A 21,483-nucleotide genomic window follows, 5' to 3' on the forward strand; every position below is an offset into this window, starting at 1 on the left:
GTCCTTTCAGAACCTCTCTGTCACATACACTGTATTTCCACAACCCCACTATGTCTAAAGGAATGAAATGCAGGGATTCATCACAAGGGCTAAAAGGTAAGAGGACACAGCGGCAAATATGAGATTTTAAAAAGTTATAAAAAAAATTGGAAGCAGGAACTGACACAGCAGACCCAAGAAAGTTTGCAACTTCATGCCTAAAACAGGAAATCTTACCCCAGAAAATTCCCAAAAGGCTCAGTCCTTGGAAGTATCAGGTACTGTGGAAAGTAGGAAAGAGGTAAAAGGCTGAGCTATTGGACTCCCAAGAATGGACTCTCTACTCACTGTTTCTATAGGAAATTAAGATGAACTCCACACTAGGGGACCTCAAACAGAGTGGTGGGAAGGGGTAGAATGTAGATATGAACTGAGGGAAATGAGGTTAAAATCATCCTCGGTATGAAATTAAAAATTTCCAAATGCAGCAAGTTTGAAGCACATTTAGAAAACCTTGTAATCATGATATTATTTGGTTTTCTTTAAAATAAATGATTTGATTTATCCTTTAAACCTCTCTACAAAGGATTAATCAATGATTTTTAAAAGCAAATTCACTGAAATTTGGTGTGTCTCTCTTCTTTCAAATTGTATCATGCTTTATTAATTCTAACTCATTAGGACATGTTTTGTTTAAATAATCTGAAATAAAAGTAGCTCTGAGTGTTTTTCATGTGTAATTAGATCTATGAGTATCAATACATTTGGCTTCTCCTTTAGAAAAAAGAATAATCCTCTTGCACAGTATTTATTCATGGGTTCCCTGCCAGATCTTTTTGGTTATGTCTCATTTCTGGTTTATGTCTCATTCTGAGCCTGCTACTTGCTTGAGAAGAGTGGGTATGGGTTGGGGAAGGTGGAGGGGAATGATCTAGGTAGTTAGTGGTATTAATTTGGCTTTTTTTCTCAGAAGACTTCTTACCAGATTAACATGGCTTTGGACCCAATGATGGATCTTCTAAATGAGATTAGAAACCACGGAGGACTTTGAATACAAGGATCCCTCTTGTTGAGGGATCCTTGTATTTAGGAGGACCTTTTAGGAGGACCTTTTAGGGAGCTATAATAATCAAGGTCTACTCTGGAAAACACAACCAACCACTCCAGGTATTTCAAACAAAAAGAATTTAATAGAGGGAACTGGTTCCCAAAGCGATGGAAGTATTGGAGGAACAAAAGGGAAGGACAAAGTTACTTGAAAATTAATAACCACAGGAGACAGAAGGGAACATGATGCTCTCAAAGCCCCCGACCACTCTAACACATGGGGCATGTGATACTGTTACAGCTGCCTTTGGAGCCACAGCCACATCCTCTCTGCAGAGAGCAGGAGGTCACACTCCCACTATCACTGCAGGTTCCTGAGCCCCAAAACTGTCTGAGAAGTTGAAGTTCTCTTATTTAACACCACCAGAGCCAACGCCTATTAGTTCTGTGCAGCTAAGACAATAGGAAAGCCCACTTCAACCACCACGCTGTGTATGAACAGGAACCCATATCCCTGCTGTTGCTGCTAATGTCATCCGAGACACTTCTAGAAGCAGGACCTAATATTTCCCTTTTGTTTTCTAGTTTCCTGCCAGGACCTCTCCTTGGGTGAACCTAACCAGAAGCCAATTGCAAAGGATTCTGGGAAATGTAGTTTTCAGCTACCTGGCAACATCCAATCCAAAGGAGAGTGTGGATGAGAGAGAAAAGAACAGAGAGAGAAAAAGAATTACTGACAGTGGCTCCTGGGGTGATTTAGATGAAAAAGGATGGTGACTTGGACCACAATGATGCAAAGGAGACGGTGAGAGTCGGCCAAATTTAGTGTGTATTTTAAGGGACGAGTGAACAGAATTTGCTCTCAGATCCAAAGAAAGAAAGAAAAAGTCGAGGGGCTGGGGGTGTAGCTCAGTGGGAGAACACTTGCCTAGCCTGGGCCAAGCCCTGGGTTCCATCCCCAGCATTGCAAACAAACAAAAAAAATTGAGTTGCAACATGGGAGTCATGTGACCTTAGGAGAACAGTTCTGGAGGTGAGGTTGAACCAAGGCCGGACCAGCCAGGACTGTCTCTAGGGCCAATGGGAGGAGTCAATGGATCTTTTTTGAAGAGTTGAGCTGTAAAGGAAGGAATCTAAATGGTGCAGTCATTGGAGGCAAAGGTGAGATCAAGACAAGGTAGTTTCTTTTCTTTCTAAAAAGAAATAAATAACACCATACTTGAATGCTGATGGGAATGATCCAGTGGAGAGGAGGAAAATTCATGATGGCGGAGACAAAGGGAAGGACTGCTAGAGTCAGGTCTAGAGAAGGACAGACTGGATACATGCACCGTAGAGGGGTTGGTCTTTTCTAAAAACACAGATGATAATACCGTATTAATAGGAGAAAAAAAATAAAGCACATGTAGGTAGATGCAGATAGGGAAAACTCTCTTCTGATTGCTTCTGTTTACCACTGAAGTAGGTAGCAAGGTCCTCAGCAGATGGGTTAGGGAAGGGAGGATAAGAGGTTCGAGAACAGATGGGCGGTACTAAACACTCACAAAGGAATACTGGGGAGTGAATGGACTAGAAAATGTAGTGTGATTGCTAGGAAGTGTGAAGGGTCCACTTGAGATTAGAAGTGACGAATTTGAAGTGGGAGTAGTCATCATGCTTCTGCATTCGCTGAGCTCAGCTGCGTGGGTGCAAGCACAGAGTAGGAAGGGAGTTGATTGTAACCAGGAAATACGGTGGTGAGAGAGGGTCAAGGGAGTTGACGATCTCAGCAAAAAGTGATTATCCTATTTATTCATGAAATTCAGACTGAATCGGGAAGAGACAGAAGACAAGGAAGAGTGATCAATAAACAAACAATTCAGTCCTTTAAGATCAGTTACACCAAGTTGTCTTCCAGGCAAAGGGGGTGTCTGAGAGTCTGATCTACCTATTGACCCAGTAAGAAATTATTGGACACCTGTCATAAACTGTGTCTAAAGAGGGTACTTGTTTACTTCCCTAGCAACATTGAAAGGATCAGGGAGATCCACTGGATTCAAAACAGGAGGGGTCTTGGGTGATTTCTGAGAACAAGATCCATCTTATTTGGTTGTCAATACAGTTTTCAAGTTGGATGAGACAGTTGAAAAGTGTCTGTCTGTATCAATCAAAATGACTTAAGCCAAAAAGAAAACTTATCGACAGATATAATTGAAAAGCTTCCAGCACAATAAGGACCAATGTTCATTGAGGACTTATGGATAACCAGGCTGTTTTTTAAGTTGCACTGAATCTGTTATCCTGTTTCATCCTAGAAGCAGAGCCCAGGATTTGAACCTGGCAAATGGCACATCTAAGCACCATATTTTACGGCCTCTTGAAAAGACAGCTTTAGGCAAAGCTGGATCCAGGGGTTCAAACATTATGATCAGGGCTCATTTTTTCGCCGTCACTCTGCTGACTCCTGTGTGTTGAATGGAGTCACAAGAAGGTTAGGTTTTTCTCCATTTGTTGAGGCTCCTGGCTTACCATCTTTACGTCTAGCATTTTGGATAGAAAGTCATTTTTCTCTTTCTAAAAAAAAAAAAAATCTAATTCTGTAAGTCTGTATTTAATGATATTGTGAACTGAAAAAAAAACTTCACAAAACAGTAGGCATGAGATGATCCATAAACAATGAATATATTTATTATTGGAAGGCTTAGAAGTAAAATATTAGCTATATTAATAATATATGAATATTCACAAAATTCTGGGTGTGACGATTTGGGATTTTAATTTTTTGGTTCTCGGTATTTTTATTTGCTTCGACATCAAGGATATATTACCTGTATAATAAAAATGTTAAAAAGGCTTTTTAAAAGTCAGTACAAACCGACAAATTTATCTTCCTCTGCTTTCCTCTGTAGCTGTATACTCTTCCATTCATCTCCTACTAGGCCACAAAGATTTGTATTGGGGGAATTTGATGAATTGGGAGTGACATACCCATGGTGTCGCTCTTATCTGCTTCTCTTTGGTTAAGGAAAATGAGAGGCAAAGAAACATTACTTAGGTCAGGGGTGCTATATCATTATGCAACTGAACAGACTTAAAATCTTTCCCGACTTTACAAATAATCCGCCTTGGATGCACTTTGAAATGAAATATTAGTTCTTCCTTGGAAGCCTCGGTGGGGGTAGTATTCGGCGGTCCATCAAAGATAGAGAGATAAAGAAACCAAGGGAATTCCAACATGAACATGCAGTCCAAACTCAGCAGACGGCTGAGGTAGAAACAGCTGCTGAGCCCCTTCCCCCAAGGAGTTGAGAGTCTAGGAAGGCCAGATCGTCAAACAGGTGTGATACGATCATATGGGTTCAATAAATCCTCTCAATAAATCAATATGGTAGGCATTATAGATTTATTCATTTATTGAGAGGATTAAAGTAGTCAATGCATCTCGATGCTGAGCCCAGTCCCTGGTGTGGGGCAAGTATTGCAATAAATGGTGCTGTTATGACCATGATCACGATGATGATTGTTACCAATAACAATAGCGACAGCACAGAGAAAGACAAAGGATTTTCAATCTTACAAAGTCCTTAAGATGGTCCATGGTCTGTCGTCTTCTATATTTGCCTGTTTTCTCTGGCAGTACCGGGAAGCCCCTTGAAATTTTGCTCTCAGATGATTTGGTCCAGAGAATGGAGCATCAGCCAAAGTATTTCTCATCTAAAGGTGGAATGTTCGTGCACACCCTCGTGGCTCAGAGTGAACTTGGCACCTCATGGATCCTACAGATCATGTGACTCCACTTCTTTGCTCTTTGCCCTATAAGGGTCACCTTCTTTTGGGACATTTTCTCACATTTTATAAAACTCTGCTCTCAAGAAAAGATTCAAAAGTTACACTGAAATAAAACTGAATAATAAAGCTTGATGAGGTCCAAAGCATCAAGGGGAAGAAAACGTCTTCTGTTTCATAATTTCAAATTCAAGGTCTTCCATACAAGAGTGGGAAGGAAGAAAAATAACACTGGGTGCAAGAGAGAAATGGAGACTCCAAGAGAGAAAGACAAGAGAAAGACATGTGTTCTGAGACTGTGATGGTTTCTGAGTCCAGTGCTCCAGACTTCTTCTTAATTCTGTGATCTACCAAAGTTCTTTTCCTGTGTGAGCTATCCAAAAATTCCTTTTTGCTCATAATAGCCAAAGTCAGTTTCTGTTTTGCTCACAAATCAGGAACCCTTACTGACTCAAAAACAGAGAGAAAATGACAGTTAAGAGTGAAAAGAAAAATAAAACACAAGGAGAAGCAAAGACAATGAACAAAGTAGCTTGATCTTACAGTGATCTCGAATTTGGAAGGGTTCCAGTCCTGTTCCGTGCATATACTTCAGAATAAGCCCCCAACTCGCCTCCACCACTTTTTAATTAAAATGTTCCTTACTGCATTTGAAGGGGGGGGGAAAAACCCTTATTTTTAATCTGTTTGTTATTTTTTAGTGGAGACTAACAGGGAACTAATCAATAGGAGCAAGAAAGTCCAGGGATGTGCTTTTGGCATAGCTAGATTCTAAAGTTCACAGGATACTCAGGGATCTCACTTTCCTCTTTGCATTCTCAGGATCTCCCCCCTCGATGGCAGAGATGATCCCTGGAAGGGCCAGGCTGACCTTAGACCTTAGGTCATCGTCTACGAAGAAAGAAGAAAAAAGGGCATCAACCAAAGTTCTGTGATTGATTCTCACTGGAAAGATCTGAGTTACTGTCAATCAATGAAATAGGATTATAGAATGAGGGCACCTGGTTTGATCATAGGCTCTCTTTGAAGTGGGCTCAAGCCACACAACCCACGTGGGGAAAAAAATCAGGGGGGAAACTTTTTTTTTCCAAACAATGACAGAGATTACTAGTTGCCTTCTATAATCATTCATAAATTCTTCCTTGATAACAAAAAGCTCCAAGGTTTAGCCAGGCATGGCGAGACCCCAAATCAAGACACATTCTGAAGGATATCTTGAAGACAGAAATGCAACAGCATTGTGATCATTTGAAGATGGGTGAGAAATAACACAGATTTTTCCCAAGGAAGGCTCTTAAATATGGCTTTCTCTAACTCTTTCTTTCTTACTGATGGTCAGAATGTGAACAGGATGGCATCTTAGCATACCAGTGACTTTGGAAGAAAAAAAAGCACACCGTGGAACGGCAAGATAGGAGGAGACTTGTTTTCTAACATTGTGGAGCTTTCTATTCCATCCTTGAATCACCTCCGTCGATCACTTTCATGGGATAGAAAAATAAACATGTATTTTGTTTAATGACTGTTATTTGACAAACCCCACAACTCAACATAATCCTACCTGATACTCCCAAAGGAGAATCATGGTGCTCCTGTAAAATGATCCAGGTGTTATGTGGCGGTGGTGGTGGAAGGATTTGGGTATGTCAACTACCTAATTATCATGGTTGGAAATTTGAGGAAGAAAAAAAAACCTGCCTGGTTCTGGCGTATCTGGGAATTTCAGATTTTATGGGTTCAAGGATTAAAATAATTTTAAAATTCAGTTGAGCACGAAATTGTGAGAAATAACCATATCCGTGTTTTTCTCTAGGAAAAAAAAAAAGCACTTGTCAGAGTGGATTACTCTATGTTTAACCTTGCAATTTTAACAATGGCTTGCAGGAAATAACAGGTTCATGATGTGAAAAATTGTTGAAAGTAGATATTAGAACTCCTTTCAACATATTTGTTTTGACATTTTTATTAACAATTTGAGTGAAGAATTAATTAAATTGTAATCAAATGTGGAGAGGACATGTCAGAAGACTGGTTCATGCTTTGGGTAATGGAATCACAGGAGCAGAGAATTACACTACCAGAACCCCATAAGATTCTGGAGGGTTTTTCCTAAGTCCCTATTTTGTAGCCAGGGAAACTGAGGCTCAAAAGAGGGCAGAGTACTCCTGGAATCAAGGGTAAAAGTGGGATGTGATCTTTCCACTTTTTCTTTTTGAATATATGAAGGCTACATCATGTCCTGAGATTCAAGTAGACTTTTTTTTTTCCTCCTTTTAAAAACTGGAGCAGTTAACTGATGAGACAAGATAAAATTTAATCAGGTCAAATGTGTAAGGACCTACATGTTGGAGCCAAAAAAGCCCCACTGTACAAAAAACAGTATGGGGTCGATGTGCCTTAATCAGCAGCACTTGAAGGAAGAACTGAGAGAGGTTACTTGGCTACAAGCTTGAGATGTTCATGATGTGATGGATCCACCAGAAAAAGATAATGGGGTCTTAGGTGGTATTACTAGGAATAGAGTTTGCAGAAAGGAGGCGAGGGTCCTGTTGAACTTTTCAGTTACACCTGGAATTCCTCATTCAGGCCCAGGTGTCTGATTATGAAAGACAAGTTCGTTGGCATCCAGGTCAGGAGCTTTGGATGGCATTATGTGAATAAGGGTCAAAGGAAGATAAGGGGGCTTCGGAACACTGTAATTAAGAGCTTGGATCTTGGAGCCAGACTGCCTGGGTTTTATCTCAGCTCTGCCAAATTTACTGAGAATGTATTCATTAAACCTCCTTTTCACTGTGGATTAGGAATTGTACCTATCTCCAAAGATGAATGATGTAGAGAGCATGTCAAGTGATTGGCACATTAAAGACACAACACAAGCACTTGATAAATGTTAGCTATTATTAGAACTAAGAAAGCAAAATGAAGTGAGAGCAAAGGTAACAGACTCATAGGTGGTAGTAAATATTAAACCAGTTAACATGTGCCACGTGCTCTGTAAAAAGTTGGTAACCATGATTACTATCTACAGTAGAGGGAATGATCTAAGGTCCCTACGGACATGCCTGGTTTGGGGACAAAATATTTCCTGGATTGAGTTAAAATCCACATGTCCTTAAGATCAGGTTATGCCCTGACGTCAGTCACAGCCTGAACAGAGCATGGGAGTGGCAGTGGTCACCACTTTGGAAACACCCTGCACCGTCTTTTGGCTTCGTTGAGAGACAGTCAGCTCAGCCACGTTTTCAGTGGTGGCCATTCAGGTCTGTTCTTCCGCAGGGTTCCAATTCTGCGGTATGTGTGGTTCCCAGTACGGGGCTAATCACTCAAGCCTGTTCTGGGCATGGTCACTGACAGTGGTTCTGCGGTTGTCGCTTAGGAATCATTCAAAGTGGAATTGGACCTGAATAAGTCCTTTCTGTCCTTTGTTCCCTCCTTTCTCAGATCCACGGCACGAAGCAGCCCAGAACACCCTACCCACCCCTTAAGGACCTGGACAACTCCCCGGGGAGCAGTATACCGCTAGGGGGCGACCGCTAAGAGAGGAATCTGCCTGGCACGGAATCCGCGGCTCTGGGGGCTCGCTCTGCCTGCAGGCGCTGGGAGAGGTGGAGTGAGACTGGGGTGGAGGTGCGTGCTTCGCGGGTGTGAGACAGAGCGAGCCGCCTGGGTGTGAGTCAGCGCGCGGGGGGCTAAGGAGCTCCATGAGTAGTCACGGAATCTCGCTCTCGCTCCGCTCCTCCACCCATCCCATTTACAGAGTGCCTCCGGGTCCCAGGCGTGTGTGTGCGCGCACTGCACGATGTCCGATTCCCGGCTCTGAGTGTCTGCGTGGCGAGATGGCGGGGGAGGGGGTGTGTCCCCGCGTATTTCTAAGCCACAATTAGGGTTCTTCTCCATCCCATCCCCTAGTGTGATGTGGGGGTGTGTCCGGGTCAAGGAGCTCCTGCGTCTGTGGTGCGTGTGTGGAACCACGCATCGGGGTAGGTAGGGGTGCTTTCGTCTGCGCCCAGTTCTGTCTGGACTGGATGTTGGCGCAGTCTGGGTTCTACCCCTCGGTGTCGGGAGGTCAGTGTGGTGGGGATGTCCAGCCTTCCGGCGGAGTACACGATGAACCTAAGACACCCTTCCATCACCGCCCCACGCTGGTCAGGCTCCTCACGGAGCGGCCTGCCTGGAGAGGGCCTGGGGTACTGTGTCCCCGAGAGGAGTGAGACCGTGGAGGAGCAGAGGGCGGGCCAGGTCCCGGGGCGCGGTGCGGGCTCGGGGGACCCGCGCGGCTGACGTCAGGCGACTCCTTAAATAGAGCCGGCAGCGCGCTCCGCTCGGCATTTCCCGAGGAGCCGGAACGCGGCCGGCGCCAGCGCCACCGTCCGGTCCGCCCTCCAGCCGGTACAGTCGCGCGGCCGCCGAGCGTTCCGTGCGCCGCGCTCCGAGCGTCGGGAATGGGGCTTCGGGCGCTGGGCGCGCTCTGTACCCGGCGCACAGAGGAGCCGAGGAGCGCCAGGAGCCGCCCTGCTGCCCGGAGCCCCATCGCCTAGGACCAGGCGATGTGGGGAATGCAGCCGCCTGTTTCCCGAGGAGCCGCAGCCCCCGGGATCCCGGGGCACGGTGCGCGCCCCAGCCAGCAGCGCCCGGAGAAGACGGCGCCCCCGACCCCCGACCCACGCTGCCGGGGCAGAGCCATGCGAGCCCTCTAGGCGACGCAGGGCCACAGCAGCTCCGCCGCAGGTGCCCCCTCGGAAACCATGACCCCCGGCGCGGGCCCATGGAGCCATGGCCTATAGGGTCCTGGGCCGTGCGGGGCCACCTCAGCCGCGGAGGGCGCGCAGGCTGCTCTTCGCCTTCACGCTCTCGCTCTCCTGCACTTACCTGTGTTACAGCTTCTTGTGCTGCTGCGACGATCTCGGCCGGAGCCGGCTCCTAGGCGCGCCTCGCTGCCTCCGCGGTCCCAGCCCGAGCGGCCAGAAACTTCTCCAGAAGTCCCTCCCCTGTGATCCCCACGGGCCGACGCCCAGCGAGCCCAGCGCTCCCAGCGCGCCCGCGGCCGCCGTGCCCGCCCCTCGCCTCTCGGCTTCCAACCACTCGGGCTCACCGAAACTGGGTACCAAACGGCTGCCCCAAGCACTCATTGTGGGTGTGAAGAAGGGCGGCACCCGGGCCGTGCTGGAGTTTATCCGCGTGCACCCGGACGTGCGGGCCTTGGGTACGGAGCCCCATTTCTTCGACAGGAACTACGGCCGCGGGCTGGACTGGTACAGGTAAGGAGGGGGAACCCCCTCTCTCTGTGCCAGGTCTCCAGTCATCTCCTCCATCCTTGGAGTCATCTCTGAGTTTTCTCTCCTCCCTTCACCCAGTTTGATGGATGGGTTCAGACAACACGTGGCGTGGCGTGGCGGGTCAGGGGCTCTAGCAGGATTTATCCAGAACTTCCCAGGATTACTGCAAAGGGCGTTCCCTCTTGTCCGCGTAAGGAAAGGGAGATTTCCAGGCGAGCCTCAATGCCCCAGCTGGAGGGCCGGCTCAGGGTTCAGCCTTTAGAGCGGATGGAGCAGGGATCCCAGGGAACAGGCAGGGCAGGGCAGACCACGTGCTGCCTGACCCCAGCCCTATCCCCTGACCCTAGGTGGATCTTTTCTCGTCCCTGTACTATGACTCTGTGAAGAAGTCAAGCAGAGACCCCTTTCCGTAGGGGCTCTGCTTTGGAGAGGTCCCCAGGGTTCAGTCAGAATGAGAGGGCATCTGCTGAGGTCTCAAGAATGAGAAAGACCTTCAGGGAGTCTCATTTGCAGACCCAGATATTTGCTGACCGCCCCCCCCCCCCCCGCAGTAGGTCTGACCTGGGTCCATGGTCTTGGAGGAATGGAAAGAAGCCTGGACTTGAATCTTTAGCTTGAGCAAGTTCCCTCAACTCTCCCAGCCTCGTTCAGGTCTACCCCAGTGGGCAGAGAAGCCGGATTTTGCCTTGTCTGCTTCCAAATGCTTTGCTAATGTGCTTTAAAGGTGTAGAAATTCTGCTTAGCATTCAGGATGTGGAATTTGTAATACAGGAGGGCACCTCAAATGAAGGCTGACTGGAGTCTCCCACAGGGTGGAGAGACATAGTAGATTGTCCTCTCCTGTGTTGCACTGTCAGGGTCCAGAGTTACCCAGGCCTGGGGATTTCTGAGCATACAATGAGTCTTCTATAAGGTAGCACCGTCCCCCTTCCAAACCCTGTGTGGTGCAGAAGTGTAGGATCAACACACATAGGCTAAGTCAGGGCGTCCCTGGGGTTGGTGTAATGTATGGACTCCCCGTGACATATGGTTGCAGAATTCTCACATTTACTGACCTCTTGAAGACATTCTGGAGACATCTGCATAGTGTGGAGGGGTCATCTGGTAGCTGAAAGAGTAGCTGAGGCTAATTCTTTTATTTTCATAAAAGTAAGCCCGTTAGGCAGTGGAGGTTATAAGCATATTGGACAGGGGACAATTTCACTAGACTCATGGGACTCATCATAGGAAGACCTGGATTTGCAAGAAGAGGGAACTAAGGGTCAATGTGTCACCTTTACCAAGTAGCCTCTGCCTGGGGTGGTTGTGATGTAGGGGCTAGGGATGGGTCACATGCTATCCTCAGGAAGCAGACACACAGTCTGTCTGCAGTGGAGCCACACAGAGGACTGCTGGCCTGTGGGTGGCCCCAGCACCATTTTATCTGGTTTGTGGAATGAGTAGCATACAGTGGCAGGTAGGGCCCCCTGCTGATGGCCCATTGTGCTTTTTGAGCTGGGACCAGACCACTGGTGTGTCCCATCTAGGTGTATGAGGACACTGACTGAGCCAGTCCACCCTGGCAAATGCCCAGATAGCAGCACCCAGCCCGAGTGGGTCAGCCACGGCCACATTAAAATGCACGCCAGGGTTTCCTCGATGGACAATCTGAAGATGATGATGAAATCTTTTTTTGCCCATGTGAAGTACCTTTTAAGAATAAAACAGCAACATTTTGAGCATCTGACTTTTCGGTGATGTGTCCTCCAAAAAGCACCTCAATTCTGAACCCAGGTTCTCCTCCCCCTTTCTTTCCTCCACCTCCAAACATACTTGAGTCTTCCTTCTCAGAGCCTGTGTCATTCAGGGATGGCTGCTTTTTATTTTTAACCTTGGCATGTGTGATTCTAAGCCAGCTTAGCTGTGAACCTTAGAGATGGGAGCCATGCCTTTTTTTTTTTTTTTCCTTCTTCCCCTAGCACATTTGGATTCTGCTAAAATTCTCAGCTGAGTCTTGGTAGGTTTTATTTAACATCAAGCACACTGACAGCTCCGCTTCTCTCTCTACTCCCCCCCTGCCCCACCGCCCTTTATTCCTTCATATTTCTAAAAGAATAATTAGCCCAGAGGTCTGGTCATAACTGCTGTGCTCATCTCTTACCCAGGAAGGCTGGGAAGCCTCCAGCAATCAGGAAAGGGATGTGTGTTTGGTGCTTCTTTCAGTTGCTAATTGACACCCCCCAGAGTCAAGGGTTTCCATGGGGATCACCATTTGTGCAGAAGGTGATACTGCCCATTTGGATTCTGTTTCCATCATCTCCAGAACATTTCTCAGAATGTGCCTTATCCTTCAGTCTCACTCAAGTAACATGCCTTAATGGCAGAAATGATGGGGATCTCTGAGATTCTTTAAAAAATCCATGTCCTGCTTTTCTTTCTGAATGCCATCAATTAGGTATGGAGGGTGACAGGGTGTTCTTCTCTCTGCCACCACCTTGCTCATGACACATCTTGCCATCAATAAAGCCACAGTGCCTATCTGGGTGGAAATGATCAAGGGATCCTCATACCCATAATGGCAGACTGTGTTTTCCAAAGGCAGAGTTGCCGAATCACATTGCAGGTAGTGGGTCTTACCATGCTGTGCTCACACTGAAGCCCCTGGTGATACTCTTCTGGGTCAGGGGACCTAAATCCATCTAGACAGTCAAAAAATCAAAATCACCATCCTCAAACCAAACATGAGACTTCTTTCTGTGGGTGCATGGAGATACGATGCTGAAGGCAGAGAGACATAACTGGAGAGACCTCATCATCAGCCAGAAGAACAGAAGACTCAGCCTGCACCTTCCTTGCTCCTAGACTGAGCCCTTTCTTGGAAGTTGGCTCCATCAGGCCACCCTTAGAGAGCCCAGCCTGCTCTGGTGGGATCCCTCCCATCTCACACATCTTTCTGTGATCTCATCTTTGATGCTTACCTCACCTGCGTCCGACCTGGGGTTCCCCCACTCCAAATTTCCTTCCCAAGGCAGCAGCTGAACCTACAGGGTGGGATCCACTAGCTGCTAGTTATGCATAGTGACACCGGCTAATGAGGGAATCAAAACACGATCACCGGAGCGAGAAGATGCAAGGTGGTCCCCAGATGCTGTGCAATTGGAAGAAAGCGGGTCTTCTTGCATCGCAGCTTCTTTATCATAGAATGGGACCTGTAGTAACCATTCTGTGGGTGCATGGAGATGGTTTTGTAAGATGGAAGCTGGTTTTGTAGGATGAAGGAAACACTGCAAGTGCCCTGGAAAAATATTTGGTAGATAAAGATAAGGCAATAATGTTGCCCCTGGTTGCTACTATGACTACTGCTTTGCTACCACACTCCTGTTATCATCATTAGCACGATTCATATTAAAACTATTCATTTCTGTCTCTACAGATGTTATCAAAATGGGGCTGAGGAGTTAATTACTAAAAAAATAGTTTCATACTTTTCCTTTTTCTCTACTTTCTTCCCTCTTCTCCCCCTTCCCTCTCTTCCTCTTTTCTTCCTTTCTGTGTCTTCTTTCTTTTTTGCTTTCTCCTCCACTGTCCACCCCGCCCCCTTCCTTCTTCCCTGTGCATCGATAAGAAGTCTCTTCACACTTTTGGGTATCAGTTTCCTCACCTTTAAAATGGTCATGTGATATGTCTGCCCTGCTTTACCATCTGGGGAAAAATCATACAAGACAGTCTGTGAAAAATGCTCCTAAAAATCGAAGATTACATTTGGGATGCCACTGTTTGGTTGAAGTTTGCCTGGGAGAGGGACTATTCAGGGTCCTCATCTTTTATTTTTTTAAGTAAAAGAAGCTTGATTGTGTCCAGTAATCTTTTCCGAGTCTGAGGAGGAAGCTGCGTTTTGTCTAAAACAGCCTCGATTTTGCTTGTGTTCTGAGTTGGGTGTGTGTGTGTGTGTGTGTGTGTGTGTGCGTGTGTGTGTGTAAAGCAAGTGAATCTTTTCTAAATGCATTAAAATGCCAACAAGAGCAGGCTAATATGTGATAATTGACTCTGTGCTCTGGTGTCCAAATTTTGACAGATGAGACTGTTTTGTACATTTTAGACTCCATTTCACAACTCTGGTTATTTACTTGCTCAGCGCCCATGGTGCTTGGGGGACTTACGTAAGGCAAAAAAAAAAAAAGAGAGAGAGAGACAAAAAAAAAAAAAAAGACCTTTGCCCCAGAGGCAATAATCTAAGTGATAGCGAATAAAAGGCATAGAGGGAAATCGATCACATTATCAAGCTCATTTCAATCAAGGAATCGTATTCCAACAGGAAAAGCAAACTGGAGAAGCCAACATGAGGACAACATCAACCCAGAGGCAGAAGGCGTTGGGTGGCGGGGTGGGGGGCTTCTTCCTGCAGCAGCCAATTCAGAGGCCTTCCGCCTCTCAGAGCAAACTGGTCTCATGTGAGACAGACTGGTCAGCTCTGCTCACTTGGGTGTGCACAGATGCCTACGTGTACACGCGCCCCATGCATGCACTCACACAGATACAGCGTCTCTGCAGACTTACGTCTTTGTAAGGCGTTTTCTGCCTTGGTCCAGGGGAGTGTCACACACACTCTGATTAAATGAAACCACGGAGTCCCTAAATCTCCCATCCATCTTGCATCTCTCTGTCAGCCTCACAGCACGCTGGAGATATAAGAGTTAGTTCCAGCACATGTTCAGTTCTTGTCGGGCACCAAGGAGCATGCAGAATGGGCCAGCAGGGTTGTCACTGCTCAAGGAGGCTTTCCCAAGAGCTGGTTCCACGCCCCGTCCACACACACACACACACACACACACACTGAGAGGGACAGGAGGAGAACGTGGAATGATGAACGAGATTTCCCCCAGATCTCTGGGGTGTGGATATTGAGGTCGACAAGACCCAGACAGCCGCCAAGGTTTTCATCACCGTTGAGCTGTTTTGGGGTATTAATATGTGAAAATAGCACTTACCCGAGAACCTATCACCTCTGAGATAAGGATGGGTCTCACCATTGGTGATGGATACCCTGGATTCAGTGACTCATGGTGCTTCCATATTGGGGAGCCCTTCTCCCCACACCAAGACTCCTTCTGCTTTGGAGATCTGAGTTGCCCAGCTAGCTTGGAAACTTCTCTGGACCTTCCAAAGAGCAAATGAAAGTAACTGCCCAGAGAATACCCTCCTGGACCCTGTTTCCTCTCTGTAGCCAACAGGGGTCTCTTCTGATTGGTCAAGGAACAGTACCCATTTGGGATTTTTGAATGTCACCCATGCCATCTCCCTGGAAGCATCCATCCTAAAAATCAGAGAAGGTGTGGGCTGATGCCCAGGAGATAAGATGCTGTGTTAGGTGTGTTCCTGTGTACTTCTCATGTTTGGGGACACATCCCAACAGTCCCTAATGGTTTGGGCGCAGGGTTCATGCCAGTAGGTGCTCTTACCTGTCAGTGCTCCTCGCCTCTGATACGCAGGACTGTAGAAGAGTGTTCTTGCCTTTGGTTAGGTCTCGGTGAATCATTTTTGAGTGATTGACAGAGTGGGTGTGGAGGGGGCGGCAGCACACAGCTCCCTATTGATCAGATCTGCTGGGAGACTTGGAGGGGAGGCCGTTCCCATGATTGCGGCCTCAGCAGCTGGGGATGGGGGTAGATGCGTAGCTTCACGGGCTGTGACTGGGGGTCTGAAAGGTCACACAGCCAACCTCAACCTGGGAGACTCACCATCTCCCCCAACGCTGACTCTGAGGCGGGTTAATCCATTTATTTGTCAAACGCCTACCATTGCCAGGCTCCGTGCCAGGCTGCTGCAGGCTGGCTCTGCTGCCACTTTTTTTCCCCTCCTAATGGGCCGTACTGATGGGCTGAAGTGCTTTGTAGCCCACGAGCAGCTTGACAAGGTGGGTAAAAGCCACCAGCGAGTGGAAATAACTCAGCGTTTCAGAGGTAATTGCTGCTTGTCAAGCTACACAGCTGGGCTGTTGGTCCAAAGCTGCACTCCCAAGAGTTTTCTCAGGAGGAGGATGTGACAGGATGAGGGACAGGGGGTTATTACTGAGCATGTTCTTCCATGAGACACGGACCCCGAGGTGCGGGATGGATGATTTGGGGTTTTAGCATCACATGGATTTCCTGGGCACAAATCTATTGGGTGCATCTTCCCAAGTTGTTTTGACTTGGGGAAGAGTAGTAGTTCCATCTCAGTGCCCAGAGCCACCAGTGCCCATCTTTGCTCCCCAAGTAGGAAAATGAGGGGTGTCTGCTCTGAATAGAAGCCTGGAGACCTCCCACTGTCATCTTCCAGCTGCTGACAGAGCTCCCACCAATTTGGAGGCAGAGTTTTCTAGACTTGGGTCACTCTCCTGCCACCTTCATATAGTCAAAGCCTGGCACAACCTTGGTTATTATCTTAATAGTTTTGTTTAACCCATTCAAAGATTACAGTGGTGGTTATTAGAGGCTGGGGAGAGTCCAGGGGACAAAGGGTTGGGGAAGTGTTGACCAGTAGTTATAGTTAGATAGGAGCAAGAAGTTCTGATGTGCTATTGTACAGTAGGGTGACTCTAAATAGCAATAATGTACTGTGTACTTCAAAAAACTAGAAGGAAGGATTTGGAATGTTTTCACCATACAGAAATGATATTTTGGAGGACATATATACATTTAAACATTCCACGGTATATACATGTATTGAAACATCACATGGCACCACATTTGTGTACCCTGTCAGCTTTATGTTACGGTAACAAAATACCTGAGATAATCAATTTAAAAAGAGGAAAGATTTATCATGATTCAGTTTGGGAGATTTCAGTCCATGGTCAGTTGGTGAGAGTGGATGACAGAGGAAGCCGTCACCTCATGTCTGGAAATAAAAGAGAGAGATAGGAAGGGTCTGGTGTCCAAATGACCTAAGACCTTCCACCAAACACCATCTCTTGAAGGTCCCACCACTTCCCAATAGCACCAAGCAGGGGACCAAGCCTTTAACATGAGGGTCTTTCTATAAATTTTCCAGATCCAAATTATAGCACCATTAATATGTACGATTTTCATATTCCTATGTGTTCCATTTAAAAATAAATTTAAATTTGTTTAAAAATGTGATTTTTTCATAAGAAGCCAGGTTTATTTTTCTTTTAGTTTGTATATTTTAGTATAGCTAATATATTCTGATATATTCATATAATGCAGTTCAAAAGTGACAAAGGATATTCTGAGAAAAAAAAATTTCCCCTCCTTCCTGTTCCATCTTGTAGCCATGAAGTCCCTCTTTTTTTTCCAAAAGCAATGATAGGTACCTGTTTTGGGGGGGTATCCTTTTGAAGATATGCTATGTGTTTGTAAACCTAACCCATCCTATGCAAATAGGGTTAAAATAAATACTTTTACACAGCAACTTTATTTTAAAAACCACCCTCAATGGAAAACCAACCTCATTTGCCATAATTAGAAAATAACCCCAAATGTAGATGGATTGAAAACAAAACAGTGGTTATTGAATTTTTTGCTAAATAGCTTGACTGGAATGTTCCAACCCTGCAGCGTTCTCTATCTTTATTTAACGGGGTCTGTTAGGATACAAGACTAGGCAGTTAAAGCAATAGTAATATCACTGTGAGACTTTTCTCCTTAATGGAATCAGAGGAATGAAAGCGGAGAAGATAATACATTTTCTCCCTGTGTGATTTGGTGGTGTTTGGGAGGTCTGGGTAGCATGGGATACAAGGGGCACCACCAGCATCATGGGGAATGTTGATGGAGTTTGCAGAAGATCCCTAAGTCATTCCAATGAAGATTCTAGTTTTCTCAGGGTCCTCTGATGTGTTAATGATCGGGAGAGACAAGCCCGAGGAAAACTCAGGACAAATAGGAGCATTAGGAGAAGTGTTTCCACTTGGAATATTTACAAGGGCACCTAACCTTTGGAAGAAACCCAGCTTCCCTGAAGAAAGGGTAGAGTGGGTACTTAAAGGAAAAAAAAAATTAAACCACAAGGTTACCGTGGGTTTCTTCATTGTCCTCACTAGTGGAAATCCACGGTCCCCCCACGATGACCAAATACACATCTGCAGGCATCAGTGCCCCAAAAGTCAGAGAGAAATTTGTTTTCACCAGTAAGAAGATGGATCTTTGGGGGGGAGTGGAGAGAAAGAGAGAGAGCGCGAGCGCAAACATTCCAAATTCAAAAGGCATGGAGGAAATGAATCAAAATGGAAAGAAAGAAACAGAGATTACAGTGGTGTCTTGTTATCAGCAGAGCATGTGTACCAAGACCCCCAGTAGATGTGTGAAACCATGAAGAGTACCAGACCCCCTGTATCTATTACATTTTTCGTGTGTGTGTGTGTGTGTACATATATGATGAAGTTTGATTTATAAATGAAGCATGCCCAAAAGATCAACAATAGCAACAATGAAATAGAACAACTGCAGCAATGTATTGTAGTAGAAGTTACGTGGTCTCTCTCTTTCTCAAAATATTTTATTGTACTTTCACCCTTTCCACTTCAAGGAAGCATTTGCCACACGTCTCTTTGGCATATTTAAAATTTCCGGCATCAGTTTGAACTTTGGAGCCATTGTAATGTAAAATAAGGGTTGCATGAACCTAAGCACTGAGATATTGTGACAGTCAACCTGATAACGGAGACAGCTGTGAAGTGACTAACTGGCAGGTAGCATATACAATGTGGATACGCTGGACAAAGGGATGTTTCCCAGGAGGGATGAGGCAGGGTGGATTGGGAAGGCATGAGATTTTATCACACTCTTCAGAACAGTGCATAGCTTAAAACTTTGGATTGTTTGTTTCTGGAATTTTCTGTTTCATATTTTTTTGGACCATGGTGGACTGCAGAAGGTAAAAACTATATGAGGGAGACATTTAGTAAGAGAGGCAGTTTCAGTACAGTGATGAAAAGCTTGGATTCTAGGATCAGGAGGAGTGTGTTGGAATCTCAGCTCCACCACCTGCTTGGAGTGTTATCCACCAACCAGTTGCTTCTCTGTGACTCAGTTTTCCCGACTGCACACTGGGATTAATCATATTAACTTTCATGTAAGGCCACTGTGAGTATCAATGAGCAATGGCCATAAAAATGTTCCAAACATTTCTGGCACACAGTGTCCGACAAAGCATTTGTTGTCTTTATTAGCCATGGATTTCTTCAAACCTCTACAGATTTCAATCCAGAGGGACACGGAGATGAATAGAACACAGGTTCTGCCTCTGAGCTGTTCACCGTGTGGTGGGATTTTGAGATACTCATGGAACGTTTGCATACAGGTCGTCAGATGGGGGCTTGGTACCATACAGAGATACTAGGAAAGCTACCGAGTGGTGCCTGGCACCCAGTAGGTGCTCAATAAATATGTGTTGAGTGACTTCACTTAGGGATGACTAAAAATCAGCGAGTGGGTCCTGGTCACCCATTGCCCCATCTCTTTATTTGGCTGGTGACACTGGTTCAGATGGGATGAGAGGATTTGGATGTTGGTGACTCGGTCTTCCACCAACAGATATTCATTGTCTCTACAGTGTGCCAGGCACTGTAGTGGTCACTGGGGAGGGAGAAGGGAAACACTTGGTCAAAATCCCTGTCTTTGCCAGGCACAGCTGGTACATGCCTATTATCTCAGCAGCTCGGGAGGCTGAGGCAGGAGGATCTCAAGTTCAAAGCCAGCCTCAGCAAAAGCAAGGTGCTAAGCAGCAGTGAGAGCCTGTCTCTAAATAAAATACAAAATAGGACTGGGGATGGGGCTCAGTGGTCAAGTGCCTCTGAATTCAATCCCTGGTACCCGCCCCCCCTGAACCCTGGGGGGCGGGGAATCCCTGTCCTCATGCTGGTTACTTTCTATGGGGTGGGGAAGAGATGGTCAATGGATAAGCAAAACTTCTGTGTCAGTTAGTCGTGAGGATTATGGGGAAGGAGGGGAGAGAGGGTTTGGTTGGGGAGGGAGTTGCCCTTCTGAATTGGGTGGTCAGGAAAGGCCTCACGGAGAAGGTGATATTTGAGCAAAGACCCAAAGGAGGTAAAGGGGTGACGTGTGCTGTGATCTGCGGGGGGGGGGAGAGCATTTTAGAAGGGAAAACAAATGCAAAGGCCCTGGGGTCAGCAGAGTAGCTGGGGTGATGGAGGAAAGCCCTGGGGCCAGGCTGATAGAGGGAGGTAGGCAAAGAGAAGAGGGACCAGGAGCTAGAGGAAGCAGGGCCTTGCGAGAACTTTGCATTCCCCTCTGACTAATGGGGAAGGAGTGGATGGACTGAATGACATTTTAAAAGGATCTAAGGAGCTGCTATGCAGGGGGCAAGGACAGAAGCAGGAAAAGTGTCAGGAGGAGGCTGGCGCAGCCATGAGGGAGGGGAGGGAGAGGTCATTTCAGCAGCTTGAAGTGCAATTGTAGGATTTGCAGTGGGTTGCACAGGGGCGAGGTGTAAAAGAGAGGCATCCAGGAAGATGGTGACAGTGACGGTGACGGTGATGGTGTGGCTGGGACTGGTACCTAAGCTTTAGAGTGTTTGCCTTGAATATTTCCATCTATTAAGGACATGTGAGTTCTCAGGCCCTTGCAAGTGACAGGCTGAGATTTGAACCCAGCACTGTGCTGGCTACAGCCCTGGACCTGACGGGTCCAGCATGCATCTGTAGGTGTCCCTGAACTAACCGAAGACAAGAGCATTACGTTTCACTGCAGGCTGGAGCCTTCATTCCCAAATAGGTGGAAGACGGAGGAGTCCCTCTTCCTAGGTGTCTTGGGGACCCTGTTTATAAATGCAGAGTTCTTAGGTAAACTCTTGGGACCCTTTGAATGTTGAATTAGTTTTGCTCCAACCCTGAAAAGTCGCGTGGGTCTCTGTCTGTGCCACTCAGCTTCCTTCTCTTGCCCAGCCTCATCAGTATGCATGGCAAGGTAGCGGCCTTGATGACATTAACAGATTTAGGGGGCTTTTGTGTGTGGTTTCCTTCAAACAGAATTGAACACTGCGGTCCTTCCTTTCAGGATAATCGGGCTCCGACTCTCCCCGACTTCCCCAAAGCTGCCCAAGCATAGGGAAATGTTCTCTGCTTTGGCAGACTCTTCGCCCCGTGTTTCTGCTTTGATGGTTTTAATGAAGATATGAAATCATCTCACAGCTTTCATTTTGCTCGGGCGAGATGGCTTAAAGTGGAGGTAGCGTTTCCCAGGATCAATCCCCATTTTCAGAAGTGGTTGGTTAAACTCTGTGCAGTTTATAGCCACTTCTCACTGCAACAGTGTGGGATCTGAATTATTAATTCCATGAAAAATGAGTCAAGTCATTGCAAAGCTCAGTGGGGGCTCCCTCCCTGCTTCAGACGCCCTTTCTGGAATTTTCTCTGGCACAAACATCTCCATTACCCGGGTATTCCAGGGTAACTTGGCCAGATCTCTGTCTGTCA

At 46.4% G+C, this 21,483-nt stretch overlaps 1 protein-coding gene across 1 annotated transcript in view; it reads left to right on the top strand.

Moving 5' to 3' along the window:
- Positions 1-9,564: 9,564 nt before the first annotated feature.
- The window catches only part of Hs3st2 (heparan sulfate-glucosamine 3-sulfotransferase 2), an 81,519-nt gene continuing 69,600 nt past the window's right edge, over positions 9,565-21,483 (top strand). Inside the window, exon 1 of the mRNA XM_026392170.2 lies at positions 9,565-10,049. Within this exon, the coding sequence (XP_026247955.2) occupies positions 9,565-10,049 (485 nt within the window). The remainder of the gene's footprint in view (positions 10,050-21,483) is intronic.

The sequence above is a fragment of the Urocitellus parryii genome, chromosome 9 (assembly GCF_045843805.1).
Source record: "Urocitellus parryii isolate mUroPar1 chromosome 9, mUroPar1.hap1, whole genome shotgun sequence".
Taxonomy (NCBI): Eukaryota; Metazoa; Chordata; class Mammalia; order Rodentia; family Sciuridae; genus Urocitellus; species Urocitellus parryii.